The 25,918-nt window shown below is 41.9% G+C and overlaps 1 protein-coding gene across 6 annotated transcripts in view; it reads left to right on the top strand.

Annotated features, from left to right (window-relative positions):
- SMOC1 (SPARC related modular calcium binding 1) overlaps positions 1-25,918 on the top strand; it is a 522,950-nt gene that overhangs the window by 160,405 nt on the left and 336,627 nt on the right. For all 6 annotated transcript variants that reach the window (XM_029598790.1, XM_029598788.1, XM_029598789.1 and 3 more), the window contains exon 2: positions 22,729-22,900. In XM_029598790.1, the coding sequence (XP_029454650.1) occupies positions 22,729-22,900 (172 nt within the window). The remainder of the gene's footprint in view (positions 1-22,728; positions 22,901-25,918) is intronic.

Here is a 25,918-nt window from a genome sequence, read left to right as displayed (position 1 = left end):
GATCACCGAGAAATTCCTCACCAGTGGTGGACCAGGAAGAGTCAGACGAATATTCTTGAGAGGTACGGTTAAGACTCTGCAGATGACTCTGAAGAGGAGGTGCCAACAGGCCTCCCCTCTGACCCATCTCCTCCACCAGAGAGAAGGAAGTCTCTTCCTAAGGACCTATCCTTCACAGGTTTTGTCAGGAAAATGGCTGAGGCCATTCTGTGTACCTTGAAGATAGAGGATGAGACCAGAAGTAAAATGTAGGTCATCCTGTAGTTCGTAGAGCCCTGTAAGGAAATCTTGGCAGTCCCAGTCCATGAAATCCTTCAGGTAAGAAGAACATGCCATACTGGGTCAGACCAAGGGTCCATCAAGCCCAGCATCCTGTTTCCAACAGTGGCCAATCCAGGCCATAAGAACAAGTTTTTGGCAAGTACCCAAAAACGAAGTCTGTTCCATGTTAATGTTGCTAGTAATAGCAATGGCTATTTTCTAAGTCAACTTAATTAGTAGCAGGTAATGGACTTCTCCTCCAAGAACTTATCCAATCCTTTTTTAAACACAGCTACTCTTAACTGCACTAGCCACATCCTCTGGCAACAAATTCCAGAGTTTAATTGTGCGTTGAGTGAAAAAGAACTTTCTCCGATTAGTTTTAAATGTGCCACATGGTTACTTCATGGAGTGCCCCCTAGTCTTTCTATTATCCGAAAGAGTAAATAACTGATTCATATTTACCCGTTCTAGACCTCTCATGATTTTAAACACCTCTATCATATCCCCCCCTCAGCCATCTCTTCTCCAAACTGAAAAGTCCTAACTTCTTTAGTCTTTCCTCATAGGGGAGCTGTTCCATTCTCATTGCCATTTTGGTCACCCTTCTCTGTACCTTCTCCATCGCAACTATATCTTTTTTGAGATGCAGCAACCAGAATTGTACACAGTATTCAAGGTGCGGTCTCACCATGGAGCAATACAGAGGCATTATGACATTTTCCGTTTTATTCACCATTCCCTTTCTAATAATTCCCAACATTCTGTTTGCTTTTTTGACTGCCGCAGCACACTGAACCGACGATTTCAATGTGTTATCCACTATGATGCCTAGATCTCTTTCTTAGGTGGTAGCTCCTAATATGGAACCTAACATTGTGTAACTATAGCATGGGTTATTTTTCCCTATATGCATCACCTTGCACTTGTCCACATTAAATTTCATCTGCCATTTCGTTGCCCAATTTTCCCGTCTCACAAGGTCTTCCTGCAATTTATCACAATCTGCTTGTGATTTAACTACTCTGAACAATTTTGTATCATCTGCAAATTTGATTACCTCACTTGTCGTATTTCTTTCCAGATCATTTATAAATATATTGAAAATTATGGTTCCCAATAGAGATCCCTGAAGCACTCCACTGCCCTCTCCCTTCCACTGAGAAAATTGTCCATTTAATCCTATTCTCTGTTTCCGGTGTTTTAGCCAGTTTGTAATCCACAAAAGGACATCACCACTTATCCCATGACTTTTTACTTTTCCTAGAAGCCTCTCATGAGGAACTTTGTCAAATGCCTTCTGAAAATCCAAATACACTACATCTACCAGTTCACCTTTATCTATATGTTTATTAACTCCTTAAAAAAAGTGAAGCAGATTTGTGAGGCAAGACTTGCATTGGGTAAGGCCATGCTGACTTTGTTCCATTAAACCATGTCTTTCTATATGTTCTGTGATTTTGATATTTAGAATACTTTCCACTATTTTTCCTGGCACTGAAGTCAGGCTAACTGGTCTGTAGTTTCCCGGATCACCTCTGGAGCCCTTTTTAAATATTGGGGTTACATTAGCCAACCTCCAGTCTTTAGGTACAATAGATATAGATTGTATAGATGAGTATGTGAGAGAACCTTTTTTCTATGGCTCTCATTAAGAAGAAGGTGGATGTGATCAATCTCGTCTAAAAGAATCTTGATTTGAAAAGTGGCATTTACCACCCTAATCTGTGGTATTCAAATCAGCTCTCAAGAAGCCCAAGAGATCTAGTATCCATTTTTCAGTGCTCCTGAGGAAGGAGTCTAGAACTCTTGACACCCTTGGGAGAAACGTTTATCAGAGGGCTATGGTCAATGCACTCCAGTTCTTCATGGCCAGTATATATGGGACTTGCTGAAGTCAATGCAGATATGGCCAAGCAGTTTCCTCAAAAGCAGCAAAATGCCCTCCAGTCACTGGTGAGCAAAGTATTAGAGTGTGGAAAACATATGGTCTGTTTTATCCTATGATGTTTTTGAGATGGCACTGAAAGTCTCTGCCTTAGGAATTGTAGCCCATAGACTCACCTGGCTGTGGGTCTCAGATCTTCACCTAGAAGTACAGGGAAGACTTGCTGACATTCCATTTGGAGGAGAGAATCTCTTCAGAGATAGAGTAAAGGATATAGTCATGCAGATCAGTAGTCATTGTGCCAAGCTCCAGCAGCCCTCCACTGGCACTCGAGATCTGGCCTTCTCCTCCAGGAGGTATCTGAGCACAGAGCAGAGGAGGCTGTTATGGTCCTGAGGAGTGGATCCTTAGTCTGAGGTAGAGTTGGCGCTACCTGCGAGAGAAGACCCTCACAGGTCCCTACCATCAGAAGGCGAGGCAGTACTGAAGCGAGGACCGGATGGAGCTTCACCAGTACCAGCCCCGTTCTCCCCGAGTTGAGCCCTTGAATACATGGAGCCGGCTGATTTAGGTGGACCTCCTTGAACGCAGGAGAAAAGTCAATGTACAGTCCGAGGTCGGAAATCTGAGGGAGGTCAGAAGCCGGTCCAGAGTTCGGTGCCAGAAGAATGGTCGGAAGCCGATCCAGAAGTCAGAGGTCAAAGATCCGTCCGAGGAGGAAGGGAGCGGAAGCAGGAACTGGGCAGGAGAACAGGAGTGGGTCTGAGGAAGGCAGGCAGCGGAGCACAGGAAACAGGAACAGGAACTCAGGATCAGGAACTCAGGAAAATTCCAGAACCAGGAGCCAAGAAACCAAGGCAAGGTCTGAGGAGCAGACTTTGCCTTAAATAGTATGCTGAAAGGAGGAGTCCTCCGGAAGGAGCTGCAGCAATATCCTGTCGTGGCCCCTTTAAAAGAATTGCTCAGCTGCGCGCGCGGCTCTAGGCAGGCCAGCAACAGAGGGGAGACATGCCGAAGGATGCGGCCCGGTCAGCAGCGGCTGGAACGGCCACAAAGAAAGCGTCCTCCACAGCTGCCAGCTCCTGCAGGCACTTCAGCGGCAGTCCTCCCGCGGGGGGACTGCCACTGAAGTGCCTGCAGGAGCTGGCAGCTGGTCTGCAACCAGGGCTGCCGGCCCTGGTTGCAGACCACTGCGGCCGGCAGCCATTACAGAGGCATTGTCCTCTGCCCCCTCAGTCCTGTATATAACAGGTCCTATATATCTATCTGAGGCAGCAGTGGACACCTAGTCAGCACCAAGTGTGGAGTTACTGCATCGTGGTAGCACTGAGAGGAAAGGATCAACTTGCTGGTGGCTGAAAAGAATCAGTAAGTACTGTTTAAGGAAATTTTTAGAACTTAAAAGTTTTGGGGAGAAGTAAACGATTGTGGTATATTATTTAGTGTGTTTGTGTGTTTGATTTAAATAGCTAGTCAGACGGCAGGCAAAAACTAGGAGTTTGTGTGTTTGTATTTCCCTCCCTATCACCCCTCTCCCACCCACCCCTCCCTAGCTCATCCTTTAATTTATAGCCAGGTGACACTTTCACACTAAAAAAAAAAAAAAAAAAAAATCAGCTTTTTAACTTAAATTCAGAAATTCCCCACACCTTATTAAGAGTTTAATCATTCCCTTGTAGGTCACTACCAGATAAATAGTGAATACACAAATTCGTTTAACAGACCCTAATTGTATGCATTTCTATTCCCATAGCAACCTAAACTTAACTAGGAACTGAACAAATTTATGATGAAAGCAGCAGTCCAGCAGCAAGAGGGAGGTCTCTCAGTCTTTTGCATCAAGTGTCACATGTATGATTTTTTACCCATCGGAGAAGTTTTATATGTGCATTCGGTGCAAAGAGCTGCTGTCTCTCAGAGAACAAGTCTGATCTCTGCAGCCTAGAGTGGCAGATCTGGAGGAGCTGTGGCAGACAAGTATATAGATAAGACCTTCAGGGACATAATAGCCAAATCTCAACTCCAGTCTGGAAGCCCTGATGCTGCCTTTGAGGAGGAAGGTCTCATGATCTGAGAGCATCTAATTGGTGCAAAAGGAAATGATCCTGTAGCAAGAACCTGCTCTCCAGGTGGTGCATTGTCCTTTCGCACTGAAGATGTCTCCCAGGGCTACTGCCCAGGAGGGAAGTGTTAGGGTCGGTCGTCATAGTTGGTGATTCGATTATTAGGAATGTAGACAGCTGCGTGGCTGGTGGGCATGAGGATCACCTGGTAACATGCCTACTTGATGTGAAGGTAGTGGATCTCAAGCATCACCTAGATAGGAGCCAGCTATCGTGATACATGTGGGCACCAATGACATAGGGAAAATATGGGAGGGAGGTTGTGGAAGCCAAATTTAGGCTCTAAGATAGCTGAAATCCAAAACCTCCAGGGTAGAATTCTCTGAAATGCCCCCTGTTCCATGCTCAGGTCCCCAGAGACAGGCAGAGCTCCGGAGTCTCAATGCATGGACGAGACGATGGTGCAAGGAAGAGGGATTCAGTTTTGTAAGGAACTGGGGTAACTTTTGGGGAAGGGGGGAGTCTTTTCCGAAGGGATGGACTCCACCTTAATCAGGGTGGAACCATGCTGCTGGTGCTAATCTTTAAAAGGAGATAGAGCAGCTTTTAAAACTAAATCAAAGGGGAAAGCCGACAATCGGTCAGCAACACATGGTTCGGAGGGAGGTATCCTTAAAAGATACTAATGAAGCATTAGAGTTAAGGCATCTCAACAGAGAGGTTTCAATAATAAGAAAATTAGTCCAAGTACCTATAATTAAATACTCACCTGAGCTAAAAGATTCCAATTTATCCCTGTCAACTGAAAAGCAGAATGTTAATACAAACAAAAAATACACTTTGAAATGTTTGTATGCTAATGCCAGAAGTCTAAGGAAAAAGGTTTTAACTAATTTCCTGAATTTCAAATAATTGCCTTTCAAATGAATATCGAGAGGCAATGAATTCCAGAGGACAGGTGCCTGATATTGAAATACAAACTGTCGAGTACCCTCTAGATAAATTTCCTTCGGAGAGGACAACATAAGAAGATATTTTTGAGATGATCTCAAACATCATAATGGTTGGTAGGGAATCAACAAATTGAACAAGTATTCAGGAAGACCCTTGGAAAGTGCTTTATGGGTCAAGTAGAATACTTTGAACAAAATTCTACAACGAACAGATACCCAATGTAGACCTTTGAGAGCAGGGGAAATATGGTCAAATTTTGATAAACACTTAATGATCTTGGCTGACATGTTCTGAAGCAACTGTAATCTTTTAAATTTGGATTCAGTGATTCCTAAATACAAAGAATTACAGTAATCAATTTTTGAATGTACTAATGCACAAGATAACATAGTCAAATCAGATAAAGACAAATAAGATTTTAATTGGTGAATCATTCGGAGACTGAAAAAAACTGACTTGGAAAATGTGGACACCTATTTGTTCATTGATAAAACATGATCCAAATGTATTCCGAGAATTGTCCACCAAGGGTATACTACAATTATTCATAGAGGGGTAGATTTTCAAAGGGTTATGCGCGTAACCCCCGAAAAGCTGCCCTAAGCTGCCCCTGCGTGCGCCGAGCCTATCTTGCATAGGCTCGGCGGCGTGCGCAAGCCCCGGGACGCGCGTATGTCCTGGGGTTTGCAAAAAGGGGCAGGGAGTGGGCAGTCCTGGGGGGTGGGGGCATGGCCGGAGCCTCCAGGCACAGCGGCCATTTGCTGCGGCCATTGGCCGGCATGCGCAACTTCTTCAACAAAGGTATGGATTTTTTTTTAGATAGGGCTGGGGGGCGGGTTAGGTAGGGGAAGGGAGGGGAATGTGGGGGGAGGAGGAAGGAAATTCCCTCCGAGGCCGCTCTGATTTCGGAGCGGCCTTGGAGGGAATGGTGGAAGGCTGCGCGGCTCGGCGCACGCAAGTCGCACAATTGTGCACCCCCTTGCACGCGCCGACCCTGGATTTTATAACATGCGCGCGGTAGCGCGCACATGTTATAAAATCAGGCATAGATTTGTTTGCGCCGGCTTGTGCGAACAAATCTACGCCTGTGCGCACCTTTTAAAATTTGGCCCAGGGGTGACAATTTAATGTTTGACTTACATTGATCAAACCAAATGGTTGCGGATTTTTGTGGGTTCGTTGATAGTTTGTGTGTACTCAGCCACTTAGTGATCTTGTTCAACCTAGTCCTATCCAAAACTGAATCAGAGTTGAAAGAGGCAACAACTTGAGCATAATCTGCATAAATATAACAGCTCTAGTGCTGCTCATGAATGATTTTGGGAAGTGGGGTCAAAAAGTAGTTAAAAAGAAGAGGTGGAACACCACTATTCACGACCTTTAAAGCTGAATTTTCATCACCCCATTTGATCTTAAACTGACAATTCTTCAAAAAAGATCTAAACCATTGCCAGTCTCTGATATTCCCAGTTCAAACAAATATGATAATAGAAGAACATGATTTCTTTCAGAAGTGCCTGAAGAAAAATTTCGGTACTAAAATTTTGATGAAAACTCGATTGTTTTGGGTAGAGCACATTGACTTTATTTACAAAATGACTAAGTTGAGTGAAAACAATTTGTTTCTATTGCTTTCATCATGAATGGGATGTTAGAGGTTGGATGATAATTCTTAGGATCACCAGCATCCAAATTTTTCTTGTTTAGAATTGGGGAAACTGATGAAACCATTAAAATAGCTGGTATTTGGCCAGTGATTAAACTAGAATTTACCAAAGGCATTAGATGTTTAGCTAATTTCAATTCCTTATCTTTAACCAAAAATGAGGGCATAGGATCAAGATTGGAAGTAGAATTATTTAAAGATGCCAAAGTCTTTTCCATACCCAATAATACCAGTGGATTAAAAGTTTTCCAGGCAGTTCAACCCATAGGCTGATCCTCAAAGCACATCATGAAATCATTACTAATTGATTCTAACAACATGATTTGATCCTCTGAACAATGAGGAGATGGGAAGGAATCTTGTATTTTCTGAATCTTCTGCTGAAAAATATTTGCCAATTTAGCAGCAAAGATGGAACTAGAGAAGGGCCAGATATGGACAACCCTGACAACTGACAAACAGAAAAAAAGTTGTTTAGGTGTATTTTCAGCCAGTCTCAGTTTACTTGGAATATAATCCCTTCGCTATTTTAACTCCATGCTTGTATGATGAAATAGTAGCTTTACAGATAATCATATTTTCTGAGGTCTTTTCCTTTCGCCACAATCTTTCACAATGGCAGGCCTGCTTTTTCACAACCAAAAGGCCAGAATGAAACCAAACATTAGAAGAGTTTGAGCATTTTATATACCTATAGTACCTGAATGTAATCCACTTTGAAGCGCTGAAAAAAAGTGTGAAAAGCGGAATATAAATCTAAATAAATACATAAACATTTTTATTTCTTAAGAGAGGCAACCTCCTCCAGAGATTTATTTAAGATAGAATTCCAGGTCACCACTTGCTGATCCAAGGTCATATCAGCAAAGTCAGCTGGAAACTGTTGGATATTCTCAAACAACGCTGATTTATCAATGTTTTGCAAGTTATGGCATGATCTAACTACCAGATGCTTTTTGGTAGCCTTAGATAAATTATTTACAGAAAACAAAAGAAAAGCATGATCAGTCTAGGAAAAAAAGCATTTGTGGGAGGGCCAGAAAATTGAATTTCCTCTAAAGTAAAAACCAGGTCCAGAGTATGCCCCTTTTTATGTGTAGGGCCAATGACATGCTGAATAAGATTAAGATCGGACCCATTCGTGTAGACTATCAATATATCAGCTTGACATGAACGTTAAGTAGGCACCTGGGGGTGGGGGTGGGGCAGGGGTAAAAATGTATAGCAATTGGTTAATAATGTTGGGTTACGGGATTGGGGATAAGGAAGAAACTGTATATCTCTAATCCCATCTGTACTGTTATAACATTCTATAATAAAAATTGTTTATACAAAGATTAAGATCGGACATAATTTGTAAAAATTCCAAATCATCTACTTTGCTCGGTTTGTCTGCATGTACATTAAAATCTCTTAGGGAGTCAAACTTAGACACACACTTTGCCATAAGTTCCAAGATTTCAGCTAAAGAAGGTCTTGATTTGTCAGGAGGATTATACATCACCAGAATTCAGAAAGGAAAGTCTAACTGAACATTTACCACCAGAGCCTCAATCCATTTTAAGGATCTAAGTTCAATCTGACTAGTATGAAATGAATTGGGGAAGATCAGAGCTACACCATCACCCGATTTATCTATCGTATTTTTAGCATAAAAAGAGTAATCATTGGGACAAGCTGCCTGAAGGGAGACATTTTCTCCATCAAACAGCCAGGTTTCAGAAAGGGCCAAAAATAAATTTTGTGCTCAATAATTAGGTCAGACACTAAAGGTGACTTAGAATTTAAGGAAAAACCATTTGACAGACCACAATTAATTTCCACAAACCTTTTGCCCTTTACACTCTATAAATGATCACAAAAGGGAAGCAGCAAAGTAGGTACTCAGCAAGATCTTAGAGATTTAAATTTCCTAGAATCTTGTCTGAGAACAAGGATGGAAGGTTTTTTTTTTTTAAAATTTCAAACCCCACACTAAGTGAAAAACAGGAATGCCACTGGCATGCAAAGAGATGCACTAAGGGACAGGCCCTTTGGCAGCATCCCTTTGTGAAGGTGGCAAATTGGAAATAAAATCCCTTAATACCAATCCCATGGTCTTGAGGATACTGGTATCGGCAAGAGTAGTCCTTGAGGATGATGATGTGGTACTTTGTTCCAGGCGGATACTTCTGAAGAAGTGATGTACTCATTTACATCTTGGCTCCATCCCAGCCACCAAAATTCATGGGCAGCTAGTTTCTTAGTTCTATGAGAACCAGGATGAGCAGCCAATAGGGAATCATGGCCACTTTGAAGGACTTCCAGACGCCACATACCCTAAAGTACATAGTTGATGCTTTCTATAAAGCAAAACTTCTTGCCAGCTTGATACCCTATCCTTTTCTTCTTTTTCTAGTTTCTGCATCTGAACCCATGCAAAAACTCATCATGTTGCAGGTTCCCAAGTATTACTTCCATCAGCTTCTGGTTCTGCAGATTCTTGCCCTTCTCTCCGGTGAAAGAATCTGCCTTACTGTTCATAGAGCCCAGTCAGTATGTTAATACGAAATCAAACAGAGAAAAGAAAAGAGACTGCTGAGCTTGCCTAGAATTCATATTGTATGTGGTCTTTAAGAATTCTAAATTTTGTGGCCTATGAAAACCTAGACTTGGTGATGGGCCCCTTCTAGAAGGTGACACCATTTTTCAAAGGTGGTTTTCATAGCCAGAATTTCCTTGTCATAGACATGGCAATTGTTCTCGGCAGAGGTAATCTTACAAGAGTAGAAGGTACATGGGTGAAGGAGGTCTTTAGGTATTCTGCTTTGTGATAGTCCCAACAGTCCCAATAGCCACCCTTGATGTATCGGCCTCCACTGTAAATAGTTGCAGTGGGTCTGGGTGCACTAAGATCGGGGTGATTATAAAAGTCTTCTTCAGCTGATCAAATGCCAATTGCTGTTCATGAATCCACTTAAAAGAAGTCCCTTTCTTAAGAACCTCCATTAATGGAGCTGTTAAGTTGAAGAAGCCCAGGATAAAATGTCAGTAAAAGTTTGCATTCCCCAGAAAGTGTTGGATTTCTTTAACATTTTTCGGGACAGGCCATTGAGCCACTACACTGACCTTACTGTGGTCTATCTGTATTCTTTCAGAAGAAACTGTGTCCCAGGAACTCCACTGATCTCTTGTCAAATTCACATTTCTCAAGATTGGTATATATAATTTGTGTTTTCAGAGATGATGTGCTAGTCATGCTCTGCTGTATCTTCAGAAAATATCAAGATTTCATCCAGATAATTACCCTTAGATCTAACATCACAAACTATTTCATTCACTATGTTTCTTAAACCAAATGGCATCACCAGATATTCACCAGATATTCAACATGATCATAGTGTGTTCGAAATGCTGTCTTCTATTCATCTTCTTCTTAATATGGACAAGATTATATGCTCCCTCAGATCAATTGATCTTAGTAAATATTTGGGCCGCCTGGATGCATTCCTGCAGTTCATTTATAAGAGGCAGGGGGTAGCAATTGCTAACAGTTATAGTGTTCAAGGCTCAGTAGTCAATACAAGGCTGAAGGGAATTGTCCTTTTTTGGCACAAAGAAGATGGACACCACTGCTGGTGAGGTTGAAAACTGAATAAAACCTTTCTGCAGGTTTCCATCAGATATTCCCAAAGGGCCTTCAGTTCTGGCTCTGACAAAGAATAGATTCCTCCTTAAAGGATTTCTGCCCCATGCAGTAAATCTATGGGGCAGTCGTATTGTCAAAATTGCATGCAAGGAAGGTCATTGTAAAAAGGGAGGGAATCTGGGCAGGAAGATGCAAAATATCACATATAACGTGCGTTAGAGCACTACCACAGCTTGATGCATCACCCAGTAAATTAGATGGATGTTAAACCTGTTATTGAGCAGGTCTAAAGTTAGCCAGATATATTCTGTGGCATAGCTGTGCCACTGAATATCCCAACCAAGGGGCCGATGCAAAAAATCAGCACGGAAAACAGGCGCTCTGTGTTGCGTGTCCGCTTTCCTAACGCACGCCCAGCACCTCTCTTGGGCCCGAGATTGAATATTTAAATGAGGGGTCGCGCTGCCAAGGAGGCACTAGGGACAAATGTGTGCCCCTAGCACCTCCTTGGCAGCCGGCACCCAGGAGAGGTGGCTTTCAGGTAGCTGTCAGTGGGTTTGGAAAAAGGATGCTCAAATTTTATGTGCGTCCTTTTTCCTAACCTGTGCACAGCCACAGGTTAGGAAAATGGACATTCATTAATTGAGTGTCCCTTTTCCTAACCTGACTACTGGCACACGGTTTGTTTTGTTTTTTTTAATTTTATACCTTTTGTTTTCTGTGACTTAATTTCGATGATGTAAAGAAAAGCAGTATTTTCTGCTTTTCTGTACACTTTTTTGGGCTGCTCAGAAATGAATGCCTGCTCTGGATAGGTGTTAATTTCTGAGTGTAAAAATGTGTGGTTTGGGCACACATTTTTTTTTTGATCTGGAGAGAATAGCTAATAGCCCCATCAACATGCATTTGCATGTGATGAGCGCTATTAGTTTTGCAGGGAGTTGGACATGCTAATCCCCTTATAGCATAAGGGGTTGTGAACACGCTTCTAAAATGCGTGTCCAGCCACTGGTTAAACAGTGTGCTCAGGTTAGTGCACTGTATTACATAGGCCCCTAAGTTACCTGGTTGTGTTTATCTGACTAACTGAGGGGGTCATTTATCAAAATGCGATAAGGCGTTTTCGCATGCGTTAAGGGCTTATCGCATGCGAAAAGCCCCGTTAACGCATGCAAAAACGTGTTTAACGCATGCGATCGCACCATATCATATGGTGCGATGCAAATTCAGAAAATAGGAGGAGTTAGGGGCGGAGAGTGGGCTGGGTTAGCCTGTCTGCGAAGAGCTATTGCACAGCCATAACGCCGGTTTTAACTACACCTCTTTGGATTGCGTTAAGCTGTGCGATAGCTGCCGTGACCGTGCGGTAAGGTTTCATCGCCATTTGCGATGTCTCCCGTAAGTCCTATTTCAGGTGAATTGACGGGTCCAGAGCCTTGGGGGGGGGGGGGGGGGGGGGAGGGGGGAGGGGAGAGAGAGAGAGACTGAGACTCTGACTGGCCATAATATCATGGCCCATAGGTAGGTATTTGTATCCCTATGGTAGGCCCACCTAGTAACTCGAGGTGGGGTTTAGGTAAGAGTGTAGGGGGTTAGGGGCCACTTTGACATTCTACGTGACACCTACGAACAGAACAGTGGTCTCTTGTGAAGATTTGCTGGCCTTCTCTCAAGCTAGGTTGAGAGAACCTTGCCCAAATCTCATCTTGGAGTGAGTTTCCTCACTCCGAAGGCCAGCAAATCTTCACAAGAGACCACTGTTCTGTTTGTAGGTGTCACGTAGAATGTCAAAGTGGCCCCTAACCCCCTACACTCTTACCTAAACCCCACCTCGAGTTACTAGGTGGGCCTACCATAGGGATACAAATACCTACCTATGGGCCATGATATTATGGCCAGTCTCTCTCTCTCTCTCTCTCTCTCTCTCTCTCTCTCTCTCTCTCTCTCTCTCTCTCCCCCCCCCCCCCCCTGTGTGTCTAGGACCATTAACAATGGTCCCCTGGTGGTTGAATGAAGGAAATACAACAAGTCTGGCATTTATCGCAGAATCTGAAAATGGTATCACAATTTGCACTAACTTAGCTCTTCACACAGGTAATTAGCACAAATTGCAATAAATGCTATATTATCATAAAACATGCCTCTTTTGCTATCGCTAACTTAGCTCTTCGCACAGGTAATTAGCGCAAATTGCGATAAATGCTATATTATCATAAAACACACCCCTTTTGCTATCGCATGAGGTACTTACCGCATTTTGATAAATCCACCCCTGAATCAGCCAGATAGTGGCTGAATATTTTACACAGAGAGTAACAGCAAAATTAATATTTAACAAAACTTCAAATCTAAAAAAAATGTTTAATACAAAAAATTAAAATACTAAAGCATTTAGAGCATTAACATAATGTTTATGTATTACATTTTTTTTCTATACCACCTTCTTAGCCAAAAGATCATCCAAAGTGGTGCACAACATGATTACATACATAATTTGTATTTATGTTGCCAAAAGAATACATTAAAAAAGTTAAAAATGAAGGAATAATATAATAAGATAAGATAAAGTAGAGAAAATACAATAACTGAGACAATTCCCAGGTTCTGGAGATGTTCCGTGTCCTCTCGGGGATGGGGAAGGGAAGAGGCGAGGAGAAAGCAGAACAAAGAAAAAGGGAGAGAGCAGAAAGGAAAGACAAGGGGAAAGAAGATGAGAGAAGGAAAAGAAGATAAATGGAAAAGGGGAGAAAAAGAGGGAGAGGGTGGGAAAAGAAGCTGAGTGGAGGTGGTCCCCAGAGACTGGATCTGTTAGAAACCAGAGAAGAGCCTATGAGAGGATGGGAGCAGGGCTGGGCTGATCCTGGTGTCCATGAGAGCACAGATAGGCCCCTGAGTATCAGGGAGAGAGAGCGTGGAGATAGCTCCTGAGTGACTAAGAGAGGGAGTGGAGATGGCCCCTGCATATCTGAGAGGGTGTGGAGATGGCCCCTGAGGGGGAAGGAGTGGAAATAGATCCTGAGGGCGTGGAGATGACCCCTGAGGGAGAGGGATTGGAGATGACCCCTGAGTGACTGTGGAGGAGAGGGAGTGGAGATGGCTCCTGAGTGTGAGGGAGAGAGTGAAGATTCCTCTGAGTGTGAGAGAAAGGGAGAGGGAATGGTCCTTGGGCGACAGGGAGAGAGAGTTGAGATGGCCCCTGTGTGACTGTGAGAGAGGGGGTGTTGAGATAGCTCCTGAGTAACTGGGAGTGGAGATGGCCCCCGAGTTACAGAGAGGGAGTGGAAATGACCCCTGAGTGGCTGTGAGAATAAGGAAGCAGGTCTGGTCTGTACGTGGATAGCTTCCATCCTGCAAGTCACAAGGAGGTCAGTATTGTGCGGTGGCAGAGCACACAATTTTGTCCTGATATTCAGCTGCAAGTAAGCAGTTCAGTGTCCTGCTGAATATTTGGTTAAATCATGCAGTTAGATTTAGGTCAGCCCTTTGTGCAGCATTGCCTGCACATATTTACCTGGATAAGCACTAAATGTAAAACCCCTACCCCAGACAGAAGCTATCCAGCATAGCTCTCACGCATATCCAGCATAGCTCTCTGCTTCAACGGCAGGGGAGAAAGTCTGACACTTTACTTTCAATGCATATCCAGCATAACTCTCTGCTTCAACGGCAGGGGGAATGAAGGAAAGTGGATCTATATACAGACAACAACCAACAAGGACTGAATTACATAGTGTGGGTAAACAAATAAGCATGGATGTAGCTTGCTTATTGTGGCAGTTACTACCCCTAACTAAGCTAGATATTTCACTTAGATGCAGTTCCAACACTGCTCTCTACATTAATGGTGGGGGTGGAAGGGAAATAGAACCAAAAGGTTACTAAGAGCCAAGAGTAACAGATAAGTATGAGAGAAAAAAAAAAAGTGCGAAGCTTGCTGGGCAGACTGGATGGGCCGTTTGGTCTTCTTCTGCCGTCATTTCTATGTTTCTATGATAAAACAAAAAAAATTCCATATCACAATTAACCTTTCTTCACTCTAAAATGACTTAATGAAACAAAATTACGTTTCATTCGTTGTTTTGTGTGGTTTCAGATGGGAAGCAACACAAAATAATATAAAAATATTGATTTCATGTTTGAAAACAACTCCACATCCTTAGTCTTGTTAGCTACAAACACCTTCTGCTAGGCCATGAGTGTGCAGAGAGATGTAGCAAAGCTATTGAGTCTTTCACGCCGTTTTACTGCTTCATGCTAGATAGTGATTTTAGTCCAGACACCTGGATTTGAGATTCAGGGAAGACTCCCCACCCCACATTTCCAGTATCAAAATTATCCCTGGGATGGTGTGAATCAGAGGCAGATGGTTTGTTTTTTCAGAGGCTGCCATAAGTCATGAACTGCCAAACTGTCACTGTGAAATCACTGATAGACTGTTTAAAACCTCTTATCAGATTGGCAGATTCTGACTTATCCGCTGAAGGAAGTCCTGGTAAACAGTTTTGTATGAACTAGTTTTATGCACTTGAAATATTTAATCTTTAACTTCCCTGTAAACTTGTGGGAAGATTTAAAAAAAAAAATAAAAAATGCTAACATGCTCAAATGCTGATGTTTCACAGAGACCTGCATTTTACCTTCTGCAATTGCATGTATTTGTTTTCTCTCTTTTCCCTTCTTTTCTTGTTACATTTGAATGATACACAGACAGTAGTGATTTTGTGGCCCAAAGTGTTAAACCCCCACACTCTTTTTGTCAACAAATAATTTGTGGTATCTTTTGTTTGGATTAATTAAATACATTTGTGATTAACTTTTGAAAGCTATGCTCCCTTCATCAGGTCAGCACATTTAATGGTCTAATTGTAAAAGGTATCATTTACAACTTTATTGATGCATCCAAGTTAAACTAACATGACATCCATAGCAGTTTATTCAGTTTTTGTTTTTTTTTTATATAAAGCCAAGCAGCAGCTTTTCTAATTGAGCAGGACAAATCCTCTCCACAACTCCAGTTCAGGTATTTTTAGTTTCAAGATCAGTAATGCTACATTTCCTAGCCTAAGGGGTTGGTCAATTTTTGAACCTAATATTTATGTAACAACAATATATTGGATTTCCAGGACTGTGTAATGAATCCTACCTGATTAAGTGGTAGAATTTGGAGCTGAGACAATTTCATTGCCAGGGCTTTGGTATCACATGCAGAGACTGGAGAACATATTTATTATTAGGCAAAATGATTTTTAAAACCAACTGTGGAGATAACTAATATTTTATTCTGTCTTTTGGAATGTGTGACACTTTTTTTTAGGTATCAGAATTATAAATTGGCATCAGTGTATACATTTCTGTAAAAGGCAGTAACAATAACACATTCCATTTCTCAAAGGATTTACAAACTAAGTACTTGCTGTTGCCCAATTAGGGTTGACTGAGAAACGAAGAGATAGAATAACGTGCCTAAGGTCAAACAATGATTGGAATCCATGCAGTTCTCAGTCAGTCTCTACATCCAAGAGCATACTTTTTCTTCTGCAACTGATTATAAGGTGGTGCTTAAGCTGTAAGATGCATTCCTTTCTCTGTACCTCTTTGCAAGACAATTATCCATCTTTGTATCACTTCTGAATTAGAAAATAAATAGTCATTTTGGTTCTTATTGGCAGCCTTTGAACAGGGTAGCATGCATTATCTTTGCTGTGAAAGTCATATTTCCTATGAAACTGTGGTTTCCAGAATTTTAAATTAGAGATCCCAGCTGAGATAACATTTGTGTATCATCTTTCCTTGAGGCTTATTTTTGTGGGGAGTGGGAAATTGCATATATATATCAACCCACGTTTGATAATAAAAGATTTTTTGTAACTGGATAATGTACCATTATGAAGACATTATCGAAATGCTGGGAACAGCATGGAAATCACAGTTAACAATGCATACCACATTTTAAAATTAAAAAACAGATGAGGAAAAGAAAGATAAAGACAATAGCCCGCAGTGTTTTCAGGAACTGGCAATACTTGAGGAGGTGAAATAAGCTTTGCTAGCACAACAGTACCGAACCTGTTTTAAATTTATAATAGCCATTGCTAAGCGAATTATTCAGAAAACCTAATACTGAAAGATCTTGTAAGGGAAAGAAAAGCTAACAAGGTGATTGGTTACAGCTTTGTTATCCCAGATTCTCCATTAGTATTTGCTTCCATCCTTGGGACCCAAGTGTAGGACGTAGGAGCAAAAGGAAGGAATAATCAAAACATTGGACATCTGGGCCACCTACAAGGAGGCTACCGCTTGAAATAAAGAAGTTAATTAGTGATCTTGTTTGAATCCAGTGAAGACAAAAGAAACTAAGAGACCAGTTCACCCCTGCTAGTAAAAATGTATTTCCTGCCATAGGCCAGTAAAAGTAATTATAATGCTGAGTTTGAGGATTGCTGCTGAGAGTCAGCACGGTGTAATGCCAACACAGTCTGAGTGCAAAAATGTCTTGCCCACTCGTTACTCATTTCACAGCCTGACTGAAATATGCTCCCAAACACATATGTGGGCTGTCTCCATAGGAAGCAATGGGGGAAAAGCAACAAAGACTTAAGGTACAAAGCATGATGAACTGCATGCTTGAAAGGCAAATGTCTATCTAAGTGACGCTATGTCTCACCTCTCCTTTTTCCCAGAAATCAACATTTTTTTTTCATGTCTGTATTCTGATTTCTCCTTGATTGATAACTGCTCTCTTGCCCTTAAACATATAACACTGACAGCTCAGATGACAAATCAAAGTTTTCCCTTACTCATAACATTCAATAGGTAACCTCTGTAATGTTTTTGTAACCTTACAATTTATTACAGCATTCAACATATCAACACAGGACATGAGAGGTAAAGCCAGGACTGTATTGATATTTCATATGCCCCTAGGTGCAGAATGATATGCACACAAGAGCGAAAGGGAGTGGATCATTCCAATATGATGATGAAGCATGGAGTCCCCCCCCCAAACCTGCTCATGGTGACCTGCTTGGTGCAGGCATCCCTAGGTTTGTGTTTCTAGGTTGCTATTCAGCAGCATTCAGCTGGATAACTTATGGGTTATCTGGCTAAATGCCGACTTTTGAATATTTCAGCCACTTATCCAGTTAAAGTTTAGCCAGATAATGATAGGCGTGTTCCGGCCCCATTGTGAGGATAATTTATCTAGCTAATGCCAATACTTAATGAAACTATACTAACAAAAATAATAAATATTTCAAAGCAGTTGATGAACAGAACGTTCAATAATTAGAAACTCGTATACAACTCTTTTAAAATTTCCCAAACACCAATAAAATATTTTATTTATTTATTTATTTATTTAATTAAAATATTTTTTACCCACACCCTCCAAAGTTCAGGGTGAGGAACAAGATAACGTACAAAAGAAGTAGGCACATCAAATAACACCCAATAATTAAAACCTGAGATTGTTGTGGATTAGTAAGGGGTGTTGGGGAAAGGAGGAGGCTATAAACTTTCTCCTCTTTCTTTCTCATATACACATGGAGGTCCACATTCAGTTACTGGCTGGATAAAATTATCTGGCTAACTCTGGAGACAGATTCAGTAGTGCAGTCTCACTATTGAATATAGACAGCTATCTTAAAGTAAGCTGGATATGTTTATCTGGCTAACTTTAGGGCAGCTCTGTGGCACGACCAGAGTTAGCCATTTTCCAATTCATATTATGGCGTTTTCGCATGCGTTAAGGCATTTTCGCATGCGAAAAATGCCTTAAAGTATGTGAAAAGCACCATAACGCATGGTGCGATGCTAATTTTTAAAAGGGGAGGGATTGGGGCGGAGTCGAGGGCAGGAATTTTGTAAAAGTGGGCTGGCTTCGTAAAGTGCGAAGCCATAATGCATGATATTGCACAGTTTATCGCCAAAATAACTACACCTTTTTCATTAGCATTAAGCTGTGCGATGTAATGCGATATGCCCTTAACGCAAATTACGATTTTTTTTTCGCAAATTCTGTTTTGGGCATTTTTAGGCTGGGGAAGGGCCTAAGATGTGGGAGGGGATTGGGGGAAGGGCCTGAGATGTAGGGAGAGGGGAGAGGAGCGAGGGTGGGGGAGGTGAGAGAAGGGAGAGGAGAGAGAGAGAATAATGAAATATCTGGCTAAGGTTTAGTTGGATAAGTGGGAGAAATATTCAAAAGTCGGAATTTAGCTGGATAACATTTTTACAGCCTCGCTTTTTTGGATGCGCTGCCCCGATGACACTGCTGTTTTTGTGGCAGTAGGACCTTCTCTCTTTGGAGGCAGAGCAGTAGAGGCCTGGCCAGCACAGCCTGAAGGAGCAGAAACAGCAGGGCGGATGCCAATCAGGGCTGGTGGAAGTGCTAAGTGGCTGCCCCTACACCTGTGGCACTCTAGGCATCTGCCCTGTCTACCTACTGTTTCCACCGGCTGTGAGAGTTACTGACTGATTTCACTCCTTTAGTCCACTTCCATAGCCATTACTGTACAATGTGAGTTGGTAGCCTCATCCCAATTCATCTTAAACCAGTGTCCGCATCCAAAACCTGCAATCATATTCAACAAGAATTATCATCCTAGCTGACAGTGTTCCGTCAGCAGAGGTAAAGGTCTGAATGCAGGAAGAGGAGAGTGCAGGCTGACTTACCATTGCTTGTCTATGCAAAGACAGGAAACCATCCGTTGAGATTTCACTAAAATCCCTACTGGGGTGATTTTCAAAAAGCCAACCTAAGAAAGTCGGCAGAAACATATGTAAGTTTCACCAGCTTTCAAAGCAGACATAGGTGTATAAGTCCGCTTTGAAAATTATCCCACTATATATATACCCCACACAAGTTACACACTGCTAAGAGGTCTGCACAAATTTTCCCTGAAAATGTCCATGTATACTTGTTAAAATTGAAAATTATATGCAAAAGTCCAAGCTACTCCCTAACTCCACCCTCAGGAACACATCCATTCAGTTTCAATAAACTTATGTACAAACATGATGTATAAAATATGGTTCCCGTGCGTGCATGTGCGGTTGGGTCGGGACTCGCATGAGCTTGGGGGGGGGGGGGAATCTAAAAAGTTTCCCCATTTCCCTCCCAGTCTGTTCCAATTAAGGAGTGGACTGGGAGGGAACTTCCCTGTACCCCTACCTAACTTTCCTACCCTTTCCCCTCTCCTCTCTGACCCCTAACTCCTTCCTAGTTATTATAATTTTTTAAATTTACCTTGCTGCTCCTTTGGAGCAGCAGTAGACTCCGCGCGCCAGCCGGCTGCTGGCGTGCACTTCCCCAGGACAGCAGCTAATGGTGCTGTCCCGCCTCGCCCCTCCCTGCCCAGAGCTCGCCCCCTGGCCCACCCCTTTCAGACAGGCCAGCATTTCAGTGCGTATCAGGGGATGCATGCGTGGCCGAGCCCATTATAAAATGCGCACGGTGCGTGCAAGGACCCGGCCATGTATGTAATCCTCAAAATTTACGCGTGTGGCCTTTTAGAAATCAAAGCGATATTGTCTACGCAATTTTGTAAAAAGCTATTTCTGCATGTAAGATACCATTTCATCTGCAGAAGTCCCTTTGAAAATTCTTCTCCCTCTGGTCAAATATTCAGTATGGTTGATCTAAGACCTGCATATGATGCTAATATTTAGCCAACAAATCAACTGATATAGTACCTTTTGAGGGCTTAAGCACCAAAAATGTTGTCACCTTATGTCAAAAGGCAACCTGACAGCTCTACATCCTCGTGCCTTATGCAGTTAATCTGCTAGCAGTGGTAGAAGGTACGGTGTCAAAAGCCATTTCCAGCTAAGGTACATTTGGGTGGATGTCTGCTTTCTATCGCTGCCATTAAGCCCTTTAAACTATTTGCTGTTTCTTAGGCGAAGTGTTGTAGTATATTTTGAAAGAGACAGAACAGAGAGTGAAACAAAGCAGATATACCTCGCCGGTTTATCTCTCTTTCTGTCTTGACCCTTTTCTTATCTCTCACCTCTTTTACGTCCTCTTTTTCCTCCCATGAATTGCAGTTTAATATCAGGCTTTCTGCTAATGCTGGTAATGGGAAAGACTTTGGGGTGGCTAGAATGCAGAAAGTTGGCCATCATTTTTCAGTACCTGTGGTACATTTTTATTTTGTTTGGAAGACAATTGAATGTTTACTTTATAAATGCACCTGTTAGCCTTAAACCTCTCAAAATCCTCCTCGCTCCGCACCCCAAAATAAAATCAGAGCCGTGAAAACATGGGGAAGGAGCACATGCAATGCTGCTCTCATACATGCATCAACCAATGCTTTAAACAGAAGAGACTTAAGGCTAATGATCCTGTCTTATCCCACAACCCCCACTCCAGTAGTACAGCAGATACGCTGTAATATCAACATAAGGCTATTTTGAAGTGTTCTGACATGGGGCTGTTTTGTTTCAGTTTGGATACAAAGTGCCTGAGTTTAGTTTCCCTTTGTCTTGGCCCATTTCTGCTTTATTCACAGTGCTAATAGTGCTGTACTCCTAATGTATCCCAGCATGTACTTTACTGTAAAAGGGGTGTCTTATTCCGCTGTGATGCAGGCCCTACTGCAAACCCCACACAACAGTTAACCAACCTCAAAATGATATTCAGGAGGCTATTTCATTTGGGGGAGAAGGGGGAGGTCTTAACGCAGAAAGCTTCCTTTCTTGGCGATCACAGTACAAGAAGCTGCGTTTTGCAGGCCACTGACCAGTATTGCAGCAGCAAGTTCCAGAAAAGGTATTTTGTAAAGAAAGTTTAGACAGAAAGGGAACATCCTTGGTGCATTGGTACCGCTAACATTTTCTGTAGCTGGGGCTCTGACTTTAACCATTTGGGAGGCCTCCTACCAGCAGTGAGGTAGCCTGGTGCTACCGCATTTCCATTTTGGCCAGCAGTGTCATAAATGAATATGCTGAACTTATCTGCTGGCAGAAATCATGTACTTTGTTCCACTGTTAAAGCATGGTACATGGAGGTCTATAATACTGCCTCTCTACTAAGCAGGTTTGAATTAATGATAATAGAAGAATGGTAGGGGAGAAGATCCAAGTGTAAGGTAGGTCATGATGGGGGATTCTGCAATTTTTAGAAAGGTTGAGAACATAGGAAGCTCAGGAGCTTTGATGCACCATTTTAAGAATCCTGTGTTCTTTCTTAAATCTCTCTATAAACTTGTTTTAGCTTAATTGAAGCCATCTATCAACACCATCTTTTTAGAATGCAGTTTACAACCACATACAAATTCTTTGGCTCATATGAGACATGGTATTGCTGACACATATCCAAATAACTCTTTCTAGTGCTATTTTTGCTTTGAAAATGTGTCAGGTTGTTTGCTTTTGTTTTCCTGAGTTTTGTGTGTGTTGCTTAATTTAGCACTTGCAAATATTTGATTTCTTTTCAGTATAATTTGCATTCAGATCATGTGAAGACTGAGCATTTATTTGAATAACAACTTTGAAACAAAGAGGCAAGTCAGTCATTCAGTTAAACCTATGAGGATAACAAATTGTTCAGCATGCTGTTTGAATATTAAACAGATTGGCTCATATGAAATAACGTGAGAATACACCTCAAACATGGAAAAGAAAAAAATACATTGGCTTTCAAAACAGCATTAAAATAAGCCAACAACTATAAATAAATAGCTTAACCATTTTTAGAGCAATAACCAAAAGCTATGCAGTAAGTTAGTATAGTAACCTAGGAAGACAAATGGACCCAGTGGTATTGTGGCTTGGAGTGTTGTTGAGTAGAAGGTTAATGTTAATGCTTGGTACAGTTCCCCACAAGTTGTAGGAGCTAAGACTTAGGATTTCTACAACGAATATGCATGAGATCTATTTGAATACACTTCCTCCATTTATGCAACTTTATATTCAACGCTATATGCAACATGCATATTCACTGTGGAAATCCTGGAAACCTGACTGGGTTGTGGCTCTCAAGGATTGCATTTGGGGGGACTGCTTTATTAAGTTATTTGATCAATAACTGACTTTCCATTCTGGAGTATACCGTAGCTCATAGGTTTACCATAAAAAATCACTTCAAAATTCCACAGGACAATGGATTACAGATGTTTTTCACTTTGGATTTCTTATACTTTAATCATGTACTCTTCTAAAGTGGGCTATTACTAGAGATGTTGTGATTAATTGTTGAGGACAACGACAATGCAGTTTATACTATACAAAGTCTCTCCTCCTATCAACTGTGCTTTTTATCATCTTGCAGTTTTTAATAAGTGACCGTGACAAGGATCCTCAGTGTAACCCCCATTGCTCCAGATCCCAATCCAAACCAGTTTGTGCCTCAGATGGAAGGACCTATGAATCAATGTGTGATTACCAGAGATCCAAGTGCAGAGATCCAGGCCTTAGTGTGGTACATCGGGGCAGGTGCAAAGGTAAGTGCTCGACAACCAGTAATTTTGTTTCAGTTACCTGACGTAATTACATAGCTTTTATGCTAGAGAGAGACTCAGATCTATCTAGTTCAGTTTTCTTGGGGTATTTGGATGGCATAGTGGAATAACACTGCAATATAGAATATTTTAGCTGAAAGTCACCATTCAAATCCTGCTCAAATATGGAGCAACCTAAGGTCATTAATTGAATAGGCTTCAGTCAGTTTCTTTCATTTTTTGTTTTTCAAAATAATTTTTATTGTAAAGTGGCACAATGACAAATAACAAAAGTTACATAAAACAACTCACAGTAAACAGCCTCTAAACACATTTTGTTTTTATTTAGGACTTTAAACTCCCCAACAGCCAGCTCTCTATCACTCATCAAACCAACATGCATACCATCCAGTCATCCTTCTAATCAACAGGTGTCCATTTTAGTAAAAAAAACCTTTATAGATGGCATTAGTTGCCCCCCTTGTTGTCTGTCTCATCAATTGAATATACAACAATACAGAATGTCCCTTTCATTCTCTAGAGGTGGTCTCTTCAGAGCAGGAATGAGACACATTGGTGAGGCACTATAGAGAAGCTTGTGCTATCTGTTTTATGGAGAAATAGGGAATGTTCATTTCCAAGCCTAGAATCCATTCATTTCATAAGTGCTAAAATTCATTAGGAAACATTCCTGTTGAAATAAAGGGCTACAAACAAGATACCTTTTCAGGGCCAGCTGGGTGGCTCAGTTAGTAAGTGCTGTGGTCCGTTATGTGGAATGTTCCCTTTTCAATCCTAGGAATGGGACTTCCACTCGCTGGGTTGGCTTGGGCTAAGGAGGCTGCAAAGGAGGCATGCATGCACAGCCCAGGGTGCAGGGGCAGGGAGACCTGGTAATTGACCAAGGGCGACATCTAGTGGTCAGATTCAGAACCAGTGTTTGCAGGGCTCGGCCCCAGCCCAGAACTGTCACTGCAATGACTGGACTAAACATTAGCTGGGAAGGGATATAAAATAGGGGAAAAAATCCCCAAGTAGTTGCAAATGAAGGCTTATGGTGCCAGGATCCCAGAACTGATTCCAACTGAACCCAAAGGAGCAATAGGAAATTGCCAGGTTAAATAAAAGGATCTCTTTATATTGGGCCAAATAACATTGTGACTAGCTGTCAGAAGTTGTACGCCCTGCTTTCAGCACATCCGCATTCTGCTAGCAGTGCTTTGATAGGGACACGGCTTCTAATGAGTAGGCCAGGCAAGATGGGTGAGCAGCATCTGCAACAATCCTTAGTAATATGGTAGAAAATCTTGAAGATACACAGCACTTTAGCAGTGTATAATTATAAAATATTTATATTTGCAATATAAAATTAAACTAGGTACACAGGAATACATTTTCAGTGAGCACTTCTTTACTGCTAAAGGTGATTCTGAGGAGGAAGAGGGGGGTGGGATTTAGTCAGGGCCTTTAGGCCCCAATTTTTTTTTTCACGAGTTTTGCCACTTAATCGGATATCCTTTTTTTTTTTTTTTTTTAGTTCAAATATCTTTATAATTTCAAAAAACACATCAAAGAAAAACAAATGACAAGCAGTTAAAATTGAAAAAGAGAAAGAAAAAGAATCACAGAGAAGAAATAAAATTGGAGTACCAAAACCCACAAGCAATGTGGGTGTTATGTATTGAAATACATGGTAGCTGTTGCCAATTTCAGTAATGTAGAAGTTTTAGAAAAAGCAGCCAAAGGTTTCCACACCAAATACCATGAAGCAAGGCGATTGAAATTTACAGCAACTGCCTTTTCATATTTACAGTACAAACATATTGTGTTCCACCAATAATGCTCAAGTAGATCACTATTCTTCCAAAAAAACAAAACCAATTAATTACAGTATGTTTAAAGTTATTCGGCTACTGTTAGCCATATAACTTTATTTGGGAATTTTCAGTGGGTGGCCGCTCTCTGTCTATGGGAAAACACTTAGGGCCTCATTTACTAAGCATTTTTCCTGTAGATACAGAATGGGAGAAAAGCCTTAGAGAATCAGGCCCTTTATTTCTGCTCGGATAATAAAAGTTTGATTTGGTAGAGTTCAAAACTGCCTCTGCTTTTGTCTTTAAAACCTGGGTTTAATCAGCTTAGTTCTGATTTGTGCACATATAATGGCTTATACATGAGCCTGGTCAAAAAGAGAGAGAAATGGTTGAGAGAGAGCAAGTCTCAAAACTACGTGAGCAGGTGCAAAGGCTACAGTTGCTTTTACCTATGCATTTTGCACCAGTTCTGAAAGGCAAACCACATTCTTTCTTGTCATCCAAGCCAGACCAGTCTAGACAATTAGGCTTTTGTTCCTCTTGCCAGCAGATGGAGGCAGAGGGAAAGCTCTTTGTCCTGGCGCTCCTCCTTATAGAGTCAGGTGCATCAGGGAAGGCGATAGTAGTCCTCTCCCTCCAGCAGATGGTAGATCAACTGGTACAGCAGGAAAGGAAGTCAAAGGAAACCCTGGGAGCAACAGCTCTATCCTGGATTGATTTCCCCTGCCAGAGTCCAGGCCGAATCAGGAGGTGGCAGTAGGATGAGAGCCAGAGCTAGCTGACCTTCCTCCCCCTAGGGCAATCAGGAATGCTTCTGCATTTCCCTTACTGGACAAAACGTGGGTGCATCTCCTCTTAAAAAGAAAAAAACAGAAGTGCTTACAGAAAGACCAGCATGGCTTGGCCCATCCTCCCCGGGAAGCAGGTAAGTGCAAAAAACCTGATTCCCTCCAGCGTTTGGCAGCCCCAGTGGAAAATTTCTCTGACCCTCTGGCAGAATGTTATGAAAGGGTACGGATAGTAAATGCATGCAGTGCGTGACCAAGTACACGGCATTGGTGGCTGGCTCATTTTGCAAAAATTGCAATAGGGCTAAGGGAAAACCACTGTTGGAAGGCTGGGAAGTAGCAAACCACGCAGCATTATAGGAACAGTTAGGCTGTTTGGCTGCATCATTTCCACCGTTATTAGAGTCACGTGCTTCAGC

The sequence above is a fragment of the Rhinatrema bivittatum genome, chromosome 4, assembly GCF_901001135.1.
Source record: "Rhinatrema bivittatum chromosome 4, aRhiBiv1.1, whole genome shotgun sequence".
Classification (NCBI taxonomy): Eukaryota; Metazoa; Chordata; class Amphibia; order Gymnophiona; family Rhinatrematidae; genus Rhinatrema; species Rhinatrema bivittatum.
The sequence above is the reverse complement of the archived record's forward strand: the minus strand, read 5'-3'. Positions and strand labels throughout refer to the sequence as shown.